Source organism: Lipomyces japonicus (assembly GCF_038497905.1).
Source record: "Lipomyces japonicus strain CBS 7319 unplaced genomic scaffold V1514scaffold_8, whole genome shotgun sequence".
NCBI classification, from domain to species: Eukaryota; Fungi; Ascomycota; class Lipomycetes; order Lipomycetales; family Lipomycetaceae; genus Lipomyces; species Lipomyces japonicus.
The window spans coordinates 125,606-137,991 of record NW_027117820.1 but is presented as its reverse complement, the minus strand read 5'-3'; the positions used below and the strand labels follow the sequence as shown (position 1 = coordinate 137,991).

At 37.8% G+C, this 12,386-nt stretch overlaps 6 protein-coding genes across 6 annotated transcripts; 4 read left to right on the top strand and 2 right to left on the bottom strand.

Moving 5' to 3' along the window:
- The first annotated feature begins 38 nt into the window (after nt 1–38).
- V1514DRAFT_326890 (uncharacterized protein) lies at nt 39–1,458 on the top strand. Its single transcript, XM_066926876.1, has 5 exons — nt 39–255; nt 307–366; nt 428–541; nt 597–747; nt 801–1,458. Exons 1-5 carry the CDS (start codon nt 204–206, stop codon nt 1,387–1,389), a joined length of 966 nt encoding a protein of 321 aa, XP_066784810.1. The 5' UTR covers nt 39–203; the 3' UTR covers nt 1,390–1,458.
- Nucleotides 1,459–1,981: 523 nt separating this feature from the next.
- On the bottom strand, nt 1,982–3,336 carry V1514DRAFT_277245 (phosphatase 2C-like domain-containing protein; the record flags this gene model as incomplete). Its single annotated transcript, XM_066924950.1, has 5 exons — nt 1,982–2,589; nt 2,646–2,730; nt 2,790–2,863; nt 2,914–3,214; nt 3,301–3,336. The coding sequence occupies 5 exons, from the start codon at nt 3,334–3,336 to the stop codon at nt 1,982–1,984; spliced, it is 1,104 nt and encodes a 367-aa protein (XP_066784809.1).
- Nucleotides 3,337–3,986: 650 nt separating this feature from the next.
- Nucleotides 3,987–6,140, bottom strand: V1514DRAFT_326883 (uncharacterized protein). The gene is made up of 3 exons (XM_066926875.1): nt 5,679–6,140; nt 4,685–5,626; nt 3,987–4,625 (listed from the first exon to the last, which is right to left on the bottom strand). Exons 1-3 carry the CDS (start codon nt 6,078–6,080, stop codon nt 4,050–4,052), a joined length of 1,920 nt encoding a protein of 639 aa, XP_066784808.1. The 5' UTR covers nt 6,081–6,140; the 3' UTR covers nt 3,987–4,049.
- A 161-nt stretch (nt 6,141–6,301) lies between these two features.
- On the top strand, nt 6,302–7,846 carry V1514DRAFT_326881 (uncharacterized protein). Its single transcript, XM_066926874.1, has 7 exons — nt 6,302–6,330; nt 6,380–6,520; nt 6,576–6,725; nt 6,779–6,858; nt 6,935–7,182; nt 7,240–7,376; nt 7,431–7,846. The coding sequence occupies exons 2-7, from the start codon at nt 6,416–6,418 to the stop codon at nt 7,632–7,634; spliced, it is 924 nt and encodes a 307-aa protein (XP_066784807.1). The 5' UTR covers nt 6,302–6,330; nt 6,380–6,415; the 3' UTR covers nt 7,635–7,846.
- V1514DRAFT_326875 (ICE2-domain-containing protein) lies at nt 7,845–9,967 on the top strand (the record flags this gene model as incomplete). Its single annotated transcript, XM_066926873.1, has 5 exons — nt 7,845–8,392; nt 8,463–8,792; nt 8,869–9,080; nt 9,140–9,229; nt 9,290–9,967. Coding segments are annotated over exons 1-5 (1,219 nt in total), but the record flags the coding sequence as incomplete, so codon positions are not given.
- A 1,548-nt stretch (nt 9,968–11,515) lies between these two features.
- Nucleotides 11,516–12,366, top strand: V1514DRAFT_326870 (uncharacterized protein). Its single transcript, XM_066926872.1, has 5 exons — nt 11,516–11,563; nt 11,632–11,728; nt 11,837–11,918; nt 12,004–12,167; nt 12,230–12,366. The coding sequence occupies exons 2-5, from the start codon at nt 11,669–11,671 to the stop codon at nt 12,260–12,262; spliced, it is 339 nt and encodes a 112-aa protein (XP_066784805.1). The 5' UTR covers nt 11,516–11,563; nt 11,632–11,668; the 3' UTR covers nt 12,263–12,366.
- Nucleotides 12,367–12,386: the final 20 nt, after the last annotated feature.

Here is a 12,386-nt window from a genome sequence, read left to right as displayed (position 1 = left end):
TGCGTGAAATTACGAAGAGGCTTATTGGCCGGCAAAATGGATGGATATTATAAAGAAAGGTCTCAGATTTCATTTAATCGAAAGCTTATACGTCCATTAAAGACGAATTTAATAAGTACTGGGAATTCAAAACGCTTCTCCAAAAGATTGTTAGTTTACGACCGAAAGCAACCCAATTGCTTTCGAATACATATCGACGGGCAATGTCAGATATTAGCAAGCAAAACGGTCTAACCCTTCGGTATATTGACATTGGTATATATAATGTCACACGTCAACAAAAGAATTATGCCTAACTTTGCGCAGGAGCAAATCTTACTGATCCAATGTTTCGTGGATTTTATCACGGCAAACAAAGCCATGATGGTTGGTAAAATTTAGAGTAGCAATTCGCTTAAGCTTATTTTTTTTTTTTTAATAAGTACAGATGACTTTAGCGAAGTACTTGAGCGGGCAGCAGAGCTTGGAGTGAAACAGATGCTCGTCACCGGATCAAATCTGGCCGAGTCCAAACATGCATATGAGATCTCAAAAGCCCATCGTGCGTAATAACGGGACTTTCTACAATCTGGTAATGAGATTATTGACGTTCACAGAGCATAAACTTTATTCGACGGTCGGAGTTCATCCTTGCCATGCGATGGACATTGAAACCAGCGAAGATCCCGATGCTTATCTTGTTGAATTAGAAAAAATGGCTTTAGATGGAAAGAAATCGGGTATTGTGAAAGCATTTGGAGAAATTGGGTATTCAACTTTGATACTACTTACTGTGCAGCTGCTAAATATACCGTGACTAGGTTGGATTATGCAAGATTAAATTATGCACCGGCAGATATACAGTGCAAATATTTTATTAAGCAATTAGACATTGCCGAAAAGTTAGACCTACCGCTTTTTCTACATTCTCGTGATTGTGCTGAGGATTTTGAAACTATTTTATTTCCAAGACTAGCTTTGTTGAAACGTGGAGGCGTGGTTCATTCATTTACTGGAACTATTGAGGAAATGGAATCTTTAGTGGCAAAAGGGTTGTATATCGGAATTAACGGATGTTCTCTCAAAACAGAGGAGAATTTGGAAGTCGTAAAACGCATTCCGTTAGAAAAAATTCTTTTAGAGACAGACGCGCCGTGGTGTGAAATCAGGCCCTCTCATGCATCTCATAAATTTTTGAAAAACGCAAACCTCAAAATAAGTCTTCCTCAAGCAGTCAAAAAAGAAAAATTTGTCATGGGAAACATGGTCCGAGGTCGGTGTGAACCTTGTGCAATATCTCAAGTGGCAACGGTTATAGCTGCCGTGAAGCAAATTCCGATCGAAGAAATTTGCGAAATCGCATGGAAGAACAGTATAGCATTGTTCCATTTTGATGAGGTCAGTATATAGACTTGTTAAAAAAAATTATCTGGAAAATGGGTGGAAAATAATATTAGAATAATAATCACGATTATAAACATACAAAACAAATAGCATCAACTGTAGCGAACAAGAAAAAAAAATTGAAAAAATTAAATCCCACACCCAAGCACTTTATATTATATCTGGAAATATATGACCACAAACAACAAAAAATCAATATGAATTCAAAACTTGATGGAGTAAAAAATTTAAACTATACAATAATGTATCCTTCAATTACCCGACTGTCATGCAAAAATCATCACGTTTGTTTAGGAATATTATAAACCAAGGAAAGTTCGTATAACTTGATTATTCTGATTTCTATTGATCAGAGACATCCTCAGTTTGTAAATTACTGTCGAGGTCAGCATTCCCAACCTTTTCGTTATGTTCAATGTTGTCAGAGTCAGAATCTGCATTGATTTCCTCGACCTTGTGATGGCCCTCTTCATCAAAGTCATCGTCCTCAATACTTTCATGAACAGCATTTCCGACATTTCCGACATTTCCGACATTTCCGACATGTCTTCTAAGGACTGACATAATAATTAGCATTTAACCTAAAATAATCTTCATGCTATGAAAACATACCATTATTAAGAAGAAGAAAATTGCTATTTTCATCCACGATACCGTTCAAAATATATTGAGCTTGGTCAAGATCCAATATTTCAGACTGCACAGGCTCATTAGTAGTTGGCGGACCTTTCAGTAATGCCAACTCTGGCCTACCAACGGGACCTTCTCCTCTAGCAACTCTATCTACAATAGTATTATACCATTCATCTTTAGTTTGGCCATTTAGAAGACCAACAATGGTGACCGTCATGTTATCACATCCAAAACCAGAGGTATCACTACTAGGAGCCAAGCAGTTATCCATCAAGTTTTCTGCAATTACGTGCAATTCTTGTTTCTCAGCTATTCCTCGTCGGACAAACTCAACCACTGCTTGCGAAGATAAACAGTCCCAAATTCCGTCACACGCCAGAACTAAAAACTCATCATCTGGTCCACTTTCATGCTCTATAACATCAGGAAACGCTGTGACAACCTGTTCTTCAGGTGGCAAGTCAGGGCTCTTTTTAAAATCGAAATCACCAATAGCGCGGGATAATGCAAGATTACCGTTAACACGCCCAGAATCAATAAATCCTCCAGCTGCGATGATCCTGGCTTTCTCTCCTAAAAGTTTTTATTAACAAAAAAAAGTGCCACCAATGCAATAAAAGAAAACAAACCTTCATTTTGTGGCTTATGATCATAGGATAATGGCTTTGCAGTTCCCTTGACGCCCAGAACTGTCCTTGAATCACCTGCATTGGCCTATCGCCATATTGTCAATATCAAAATATTAGACTTGTTTGTAGCACGATGTTACCTACCACATAAATTTTATTATTGGTTATTATTGCAGTCGTAGCTGTACAACCAGATGGATCATCTCCGAAGTTGGGATCTACAAAAGAAGTTAAACCCACTCGATAGCACAAAGACAGATAAATTTACCTTGAAGAATTGCCCTATCTGTGCTTAAAAACCCGTCTTTTAAAGCTTGCTCGTAATCACCCTTTTCAAAAGCAGCTTGCCTTGCAACAATATGGTGCAGATGTTGCCCAGCAAATATAGCGGCTTTTGAGCCTCCATGACCATCGTATACTGCAAAAAAACTAATCTTATCTAGAGTTTGTTTTCCATCTTCCCGTTTTAAATCTAAAACAATAGCATGTGCATCTTCCATGGAAACTCTCCATCCTTGCATACTAGATGTTCCAAAAATTAACCGTTCGTCGCCGCCTTCGTCTGAATTCTAATATGCGCATTAGCAAAAAAAAAAAAAAAAAAGAAAAAGAAAAAAAAAAATTTCAATCGATTCTCAGTATATGTAAAACAAACCTTATCAATAATTGGTTCGGATAGTAACTGTCCCATGTTGAAGATGTTGTAAAATGTAAGTGTACTAGGTAAAATGAAATCAACGTTATGTGCCGACTATAAACTGAATTTGCAAGAAATGCAACGAATCACAGAAACGACTGTTACAGTTTTCAAAAAAAAACTTAAGTGAATTGTTAGCCTGAACGCAAATCATTAAAAAATAGCAATGCGAAATAGATATCAGTGCAAATAGATTGTCGGCCAACAATTAGCAAAGCAAATCCTAAACGTGCAGGAGCAAATGCGTCGACAAACCGACGGCACGATGTAATACAAATCAACACAATGATATCTCACAAAATACCTCAGAAATTTGTCAAGCACACTGATGTATAATCAATTACAAAAAAATTCAAAAAAAAAAAACAAATACCCACACACCTTGTCAGGGCGAACCGAAAAATAACAGCAGATACCCCGCGTCTTTAAGCAAACAATAAAAAATCAAAGGAAATTTGTATAACTACTGTCCACAACTCTAATGATACAAATACGCAAATTTAAAGCCGTTAATCTCCAAATAACTGATCCGAAGGACTGTTGGTGATAGAAGGAAAAAAGCCGATGGGTAGTTGAATCTTCCCAGTTTTCTGTTTTGTGAAGGACCAGAGACTGATGGAAAAGGGTTTTTTTTCAAACTTATACAGCATTCATTCAATGTATTTATTATTCATTACGAAACGAAACCTCATGATTGATTCTACTGATTAAGAAAATTCAAATATTTCACCTTGCCCGTTGCACATTTTTCCCACTTTTGCAGATCCGACGACCCGTTCCAGTTTAAGAGCATCCCACTTTGAAAAAAGTGACTTCACACTGACCGAGCCTTTCTGAGCTCGACCGTCAGCAGTCGACCGTAAGAGAAAACGTGAAAGCTCAATGTAAAACGCTGGATTGGCTGGCAGTCCATAAAAAAATATATTTGCGGCTCCTTTGATCTCATACCGTCTAAAGTGATGAAGTCGCTCACTGTACAGCAATATCTTGCTCTTGCCATCTTTAAAGAGCGTCCTTGCTCTTGTCACATCAGGAACAGAAGTATATTCACTGATAGCCAAGGAGTTAGATTCGGACGATCCCAATTTTTTTTCTATTTGGCGCTCCTGCTCCAAGTAGTTCCTAATTCTGACGTAGTCACCATACGAAGCTACGAATATTACTGTGCCTCCCTGTGAAGCCGACGCGGTTCGAACTATAGATGGCAATGCCTTGGAAATGAAATATTTAAATTTCTTGTCAGGGTCTTCCTGCGGCGATGTCGAATAAACTTTCACAAAAGCCTACTAAAAGTTAGAAATTGAAAATGCGTCCAACAAAATATGTACGAGACGAGACCTACATGACTTATTTTGCCTCCGATATCCCCTAAAATTCCTGAATAATATGGTCGGTATTTGATCTTCCCGCTCACATTGTGACAATGCTGAGTTAACAGAGCATTTATTTCCGGAGTCACGAATTGTGATAATATTAGGGTTTGCCGCAGATAATTTGCTTGGCCATCCAAATACCAATTCCTTATCCTACTAAAGTCACACCCGTGGGGGTCTTTAGGTATCAAATTCAAGTGTTTGAAAATATGCAAAACATGTTCCCAATTTTGCATCAAAAGAGCATCAGCCTGATCTAAAATGACAATTTCAATCGAACTTAAAAAATCAAAATCTCGCTTCTTGTCAGTGACATCTCCAATAGAAAGTCGTAGTCCAAGTGGACTAGCGATGATAAGATCTGAATTGTAAAATTCGGTGTATAACTTAATGGTTTTTCTTGTAAACTTTATGCCGATTCTAAAATTATCATCGTTGTTCCCTTGGAAAAACTGTCGAAAATCTTCTGGCTTTCCGGCAGGAAGTTGTGAATCGTCGAAGTAATCCGTCTTGAATCTTTTCAAATTCTCCTGTTGATTTGATCCTGAGAGTTTGATTATTGTTTCAACAAACCTGTAACATGCATCCCTCGTCGGCAACACGACCAGTACCTTTGGTCTCGTGAAACCCTGATCCCTTAATTCTGGAGGGTCTAATTTTTCTTGGTCTGCCTTGGCAAGCCGGGCATTATCCTTGAGTACGTTATCCCGAGTTTTAAAAATATGATTAAGCGCATGCAGTGCGTAAACATTTTGAATTGCTCGTGCATTGTGCAAATTTCGAGGAGCAAAGATAACATCCTTATAATCTGAAACATTATTTACTAACTTTGTCTGTAACTCTGAAAAGTCATGATCCTTTGCAACTTTCTTGTTCAATTCTCTAAACGGTGCATGTAATCTGCTTTTGATCTGGACCATGGTTAGCATTTGCTTGTAATTTATTTTCAGCGTATATACTGACGTGTAATTCATCCAAAGATGTGGCATTTAACGATCCAGAAACACCACTAATTGATGAGCTATTCACCGTCGAAGTCGTGACCGTGTATTTCAAGTCGGAAAGGGTTTCAATCAAGGCTTTTGATGAAGTCCACCCCTTTGCGTCTAATTTCTGGATCGCTTTTTTCAACACTGGCTCTGATACTTCTGCAAAATGCAAATAAAATGGATCCGTGGAAGTGCTCTCAACAGCATCTTCAAACAGGTCTACATCGTGCTCGTCATCGTCTCCATCGCTATCGTGGCTCTGAGCATCAACAAACTCTTCCTCATCTTCGACAGAAGATATTTCGCTCTCCTCGGACACTGATTTCAACACTGTAGTTTGACTCTCAACTTCTCTTTTCAGTCTTTTCCCAGGCATCTTTTTAAACTTCGAATTGCGCACCAAGACCTGGTAATGTTATATTATAAGCTACCGAATTGCAGAGTGAAACGATTTTTTTTTTTTTTTAGATGGGAGACGTGCGGCGCTTAATTGAGAAGCAACCGTTACGTAATATAGTGGGTTAGGGCGCAAGAAGTTCCAGCGCACACAGAAAACACAAAATTTTCTTAGGCAAAGAAAGACTAGTTAAATTCGCAGCAAAGCATTCACTCAATAGATAGCCTGAGTATTCTTATTTGGAGATTTTAAAATCCATTTCCCTTATATTAGTTTAGTTCCCTTTTAGAAATAACCGGCATTGTCTCATAAACATGGCTGGATACGGCTCGTTTCTTCATTTGAACAAACCATCAAGCTTGGGTCTTACCAGTGCCAGCAGTGCACCAACCCCATTGAATATTATAGTACACCCCCAGGTATGTGTTATTATGATTAATGATATTGCGGTATGTTAATTCACCATTAATATAGGCTTTATTCTCCATCTTAGATCAGACTTTGCGAAGAAATGAAGGACAAGAAAGAGTGATTGGAACTCTGCTAGGAACCAGATCAGAAGATGGAACTGAAATAGAAGTTAAGAGCTCATTTGCGGTTCCCCATATTGCGTCAGCTACTCAGGTAGGCCAACTTTTACAAAATTAATTATTGTTTGGTGAACTAACAGCTATGAGGTTGAAATCGATATTGAATACCACAAAGCCATGTACAACTTATACCACAAGGCAAATCCGAAAGAGGTTTTAATTGGATGGTAATGCTTAAATTGGCGGGCTTGGCTTTTTTTGTTTTTGCTTTTTTTGAATTTCGAAGTTGACAACGTGTTCTAGGTATGCAACCTCGTTAGAGCTCAATGGCTTCGATGCCTTGATTCAGAACTTGTACTCCTCTGTTTCCAACGGCACATATCCTTATCCCGCTGTTCATCTCACGGTGCAAACTGATCCTTCGCTGGATTTTGCTTTGAAAGCTTACATATCTACTAATGTTGGAGTTGTTCCAGACAAAATTGCTGAATCCTGCCTGTTTGTCCCCGTTCCTTATGAGCTCCGATATTCCGAGGCTGAGAAGAGTAGTTGTACGGTTTAATAACGCACGTTTATAGTCGAGGATATTTACTAACGAATTGTATCAGTGGAGCTTGTTGTTGGTGCTAAGAGCAATGAGAATAGAGACGTTTCGATTATAAACGACATTCAGAACTTGGAAAGATCTATTGAAGAAGTGCTTGAGATGATTGACAGAGTTAGCAAATATGTGGAATCTGTTATCGTAAGTATATTCTGTATGTGGCATCTTCAAGGCATTATATTAACAAATTTACAGAACGGCAGCAATCCTGGTAGCGTGGCAATTGGAAAATTCCTTTTGTCCAGCCTGACCCTTGCACCCAAGGTCGATGTTGATGAGCTTGAAAAGTTGTTTAACTCTCATTTGCAGGATATTCTATTGATTGTGTATCTCAGCAACACTCTCAAGACCCAGGTTGAGCTCTTCAACACTTTAAAACGAACTGCGGCGTTGGCATGATTTTAATAAAAGAATTTGGTTTATTTTATTTATTTTTTTTTTGTTTTCTTTATTTTTTGTCAAGTATAATTATGGTAGAGTAAAGTCATGATTGTATTTTAGCCTCTTGTTTTTATAGTTCTTGGAATTTATTTAATAGTTTTTGCTGCTCATGACTATACTAGAAAACTGGAGTCATTGTAACATATCCGTGTTGTGCTATTAGACTGATGTAATTTATCCATTTTTGTTTTTGTATTATTCAAACATCGTCCATGTAAAAAAAAGAAAAAAAATACCATGTTAATTTTAATTTCTAATGAAAGCCTGGTTTGCTTTCGAAAGAGTGCTGATTTGTTTATTGACCGCGAGATTTCTAGCGCTCGCGCTATCGCGAAGATTTCAATCGTTTTGCCTTGTGCGAGTTGATGAACCAAACCGGCTATATTAAATCGGACACAAAATCTTTCCTTTCCGGCATAATAGTCGGATAACTTACCACAATATTGACTATTATTTGAATTAAGCACGATTGTTTTTTTTTTTTCTTTTTTTTTTGTTTCAGTCTAGAAACAATCATTCCCAGCAATAGTGCTTGCGTTAAGCGCTTTGCCCGGTCCTTTACCAATCTCTTTTTCAGGTTGATTTGACTAAATTTATATGTATACATGTCGTCACTCTGGACAGCTTTTAATGTGTTCACAAATGCCATCTACCTCTCGCTTATAATTCTTACAGTGCCACTGGCATTTGATGTGGGGGGTGAGGAATGTGGACTGGTATGCAAATTTGTTATGGCTAGGCTGGCTTGGAACGAATACGACTCTGATACTAATAATGAAATTTCAGGCATTTACATTGACACTTGTGACGTTTTATTCACTACTTGCCACAATTAGGTTGCTAGGCCGGCATACAAAATTCAATTCAATCACCCAAATAATCTATTATTCACAGCATGTGATTATCCCATCACTTTTTATTCTATTTCTTAACATTTATTCAACTCCAGACATTTCATACTCACCATGGAGTCGAACAATAGAACCATGGGGTTTTTTTTTAAAGAATGCTACACCAACATTTACGATTTTGGAAGGATTTTGCACTCTTTTAGTTATCCAAGCGATTGGCCAGATCAGCAGGTGGCTGGTAAATAACAAATCCGATTCATGGCTGGTATGTACCATAATCTATCTCATGAGTATGAACTCAACAATTAAGGCTAATTTTTTTTTTTTTTTTTGGGCAATAGTTTATTTTGTTGATCGTGTCAGCCGGTATTATTACTGGAGGTTTCTATTTCCTATACAGAATATACGTTTTTCCAATTGATATTGGCAGTATTGATGCTACTTTAATTGGCGTCGTTCTTACTTGTACAGTGTTTCTCGGTGCATATGGTGTTGCTACTGGGAAAGGCAATCTTTTGGAGACCTGTCTCCTGTTTGCGTACATCGTCTACAAGTAAGTTAAACAAAACTTCCAAGTTTTGTGGGAATTGCAATTAACAATGCAAACAACAGCTTGTACGAAACTTTTACGGACTTTCAACCCACGATTGAAATTAATGTAAAGGCAGAATTTCCTCCATTCCCACCAATAATCATGGAAAGGTAAGGCCATCATCATTCAATCTGTTTGACTGAATTCTGACTTGAGATCAAAAAAAAAAGTTATGCGTCGTTAATGTCATCACTTGCTGCGGGAGTGCCGGCAAGTTTTTCTACCACATTTGGCTTTATTAATGCTGCCATGTCTACAATCACGCCTTCGATATTCGTATCATTAGCATACCGCCTGTTAGTTTTGTTCGCAGCCACTCAAATAATCCCAGTCATTCGGCAATCGAGCCGGCCGATAGAACCTCGGAATACGAACAACAACGTGAACGAATCGGATGATTCGAGCTTGACCAGTGTTCAATTTGTCACTGCATATGCGCCATGCGTGTTAATTGCTGTGTACTCTCACTTGCTGATGCACCATTTTGGATATTTACCCAAGACTACAAATGTAAATGGAGTCGACGTTAACACTTGGCAGCTTTGGTCATGGGCAAATGCGTTTGTGATTCTGATCTTGTACGCATCAGAAGTGGTATACGGCAAAGAGTCGAAAGGCGAATCGTTGACTAGGCATTGGAAGGTAGAGTAAGATTTTCAAGGAAAATATTTGTATAGATAGCAAGCAGATCACATTGTATATTGGCGTATTTGTGGTTTAAAAAAAGAATCGACTTTAATTATACAATCAAAATTATATATGGAGGAAAAGGTATGGCAACGCACTGGCACTATTTATTGATTTCTCGTAGTTGGCTATATTTTGTACAAAAGTGTCTAAATAACAGGTAATTAATTATAATATATAGTTATAACGTAGATTACCCTCAGCAAGCCACTTTTCCAGTCATGACCTGCCCAACTTATCTAACACGTTTTCTTATTGAGTGGTCATCCACGTTAGATAAAAGACAGAAATTTTATCAGAGAAAAAAGTGCAACTCTCGTCCTTGAGATCTTTTGATCTCTTGGAGCTTGACTCTATGTTTGCAATAATATCTCATCATGTAAAAAAAAAAAGAATGTAATACAGAATCCGGCATATGTGACTATGCAGCCCCGCAGGCAAACGAATTCTTAAGAAGTAAAAAAAAAAGAGTGAAGGCCAACATCGCAACAAGAATAAGCTCCATTGAGTTTCAAATTCTCAAAAAATCAAAAAAAAAAAAAATCTTTAGGTGATTTTTTTCAAACAAATTTGAAATTGCATAACTATGGTCCGAATCAGCAAGAATCAAAAAAAAAAAAATTATGATCAACTGATCCGCTAAAGACGCCGAATGGAGGCAGCATGTAAAACATTCCAAACAAGTTCAGAATACCACCTCCCTCAATCAACAAATCCTGACATTCTCTCATTCTCCAAAAAAAAGGAAAATAACTAAGGGACAACTCCTTTATTAAAACACACCCCTCGAAAGGGAAGGTAACATGATAAAAGGATATTTCCAGAACGTTAGATTCGATAATTACGACCGAGGTTTTAGTTCGGTGCGTTTCCGCAAATATTCGACCGGAGACTTTCCCCAAAGCATATAGTAAAAGCTATTGAAATAGCCCTTGTTGGTAAGCTTCGAATGCAATTTTTTGAGCGAGCTGACCCTAAAGAGAAAAAAAAAGGAAATTTGAAAATTGTAAGCGCCCGAAAAACTTTTGAATGGTTTCTGAGTTACCCGGATGAAACCGCTTCCCCTTGCTGCGTAACCCTAAATTGGCTATATAATATAAGTAATTACGTAACTAGGTATAAACAGAAATTGCATATAGACCAACCAGTCAACAGCAATAGACTACCGGTCTCAATTACATGCAGTATTGAGAGAATGGGTAGATAGACAGACATGCTTCTAGCTTTTCTGACTTATACCATTATTGATCAAGATTGCCTTACTTAGAATGCATATCTGTAGATGGTCGCAGAATTCGGTCTTCGAGTATCCAATTGCCAGGTTTATGTTGACTATTACCTGACTTCAATTTTGTTCAATGGTGTTGTAATTCACGTAAGTTCCGATGCAAACTACACGTTGTAAAAAGCAGTGTAGGGCATGGGCGACACGCTATTTCAAACAGTTAACCCATTGTGTACTACAGAATTGTTGTATGTATTTACATTGATATGCATGGAGAAACGTAGATATTAACCATTGACTATTCACTTGAGTCGTTGCATACATGTATTGAAATAACTATTTTATTGTTTTTTATTCACATATTTTGCAAGATATGCGATGCCACCTGCTGTCCTCGCGTGCCTGGCCTGTTCCGGCACTCAATTTCATCGGAGCTAATTCCGTGCGTGAGCAGGCAGCGCTTTTCCCCCGCCTCCCCAATTGCACCTTGTATTTACTTGAATACAATCAAAACCAATCCACCGCAATCCTCGTACGTGTTGACTTATATGTGTATATATTTTGTTGAGGTTCTAATTTGATTACCAAACAAAAAAAAAGGTCATTTAACAGGTTATTTTCAATTTCATCAATAGACATGGCTGGCCAGCTTTTCGAATTCGTTGCTATTATTCCTGATAAGACTGATGATGGCGCAGTACGTTTAAATTTGCAATTGTTTTGGGCTCTCTTTTTAATACTTCTATCATAATTTTTTTCTTATAAAAATACTGGTTAATAAAATGTGGGGGCTAATTGTTTCCAGGTTGACCGTCGTCTTGCAGTACGTGAAGCTCACCTTGCCAACGTGAAGAAGTTATTTGCCGAAAAAGTTATAACTTCAGGCGGTAAGTTTTTTTTTTTTTTTTTTTAGCCCTCCGAAGGGCGTGATATATCGATTGATTAAAATGATGAGCTAATTTTGATTGCAAGGTGCTTTTCTGGATGACCCAATTGTTCAAGGCGTCAGGCCAACTTTCAAAGGCTCGATTGTCTCGTTCAGTGCCGAATCAAAGGAAGCGGTCGAGGCCATCTTGAAGCAAGATCCGTATGCTGAGAATGACGTTTGGGATTTCTCTAAAGTTCAAATTTACAACGTATGTGACATTGGTTCTTGCCTTTTTTCTTTTAACATGTTTAACCATTTTCATGGATATAGTTTGCTGTCGCCGTCAGGCAGGCCAAGGAATAGACGTGCATTTTTTATTTTGTGTTGGATCAATTTATTACATTGAAGATAGATTTATGTTGTTCAAGTTTTTAAATTTTTTTCTGTTTTAATCTTTGATGTTGAAACCTGTAAAAAAAAAGTAAAC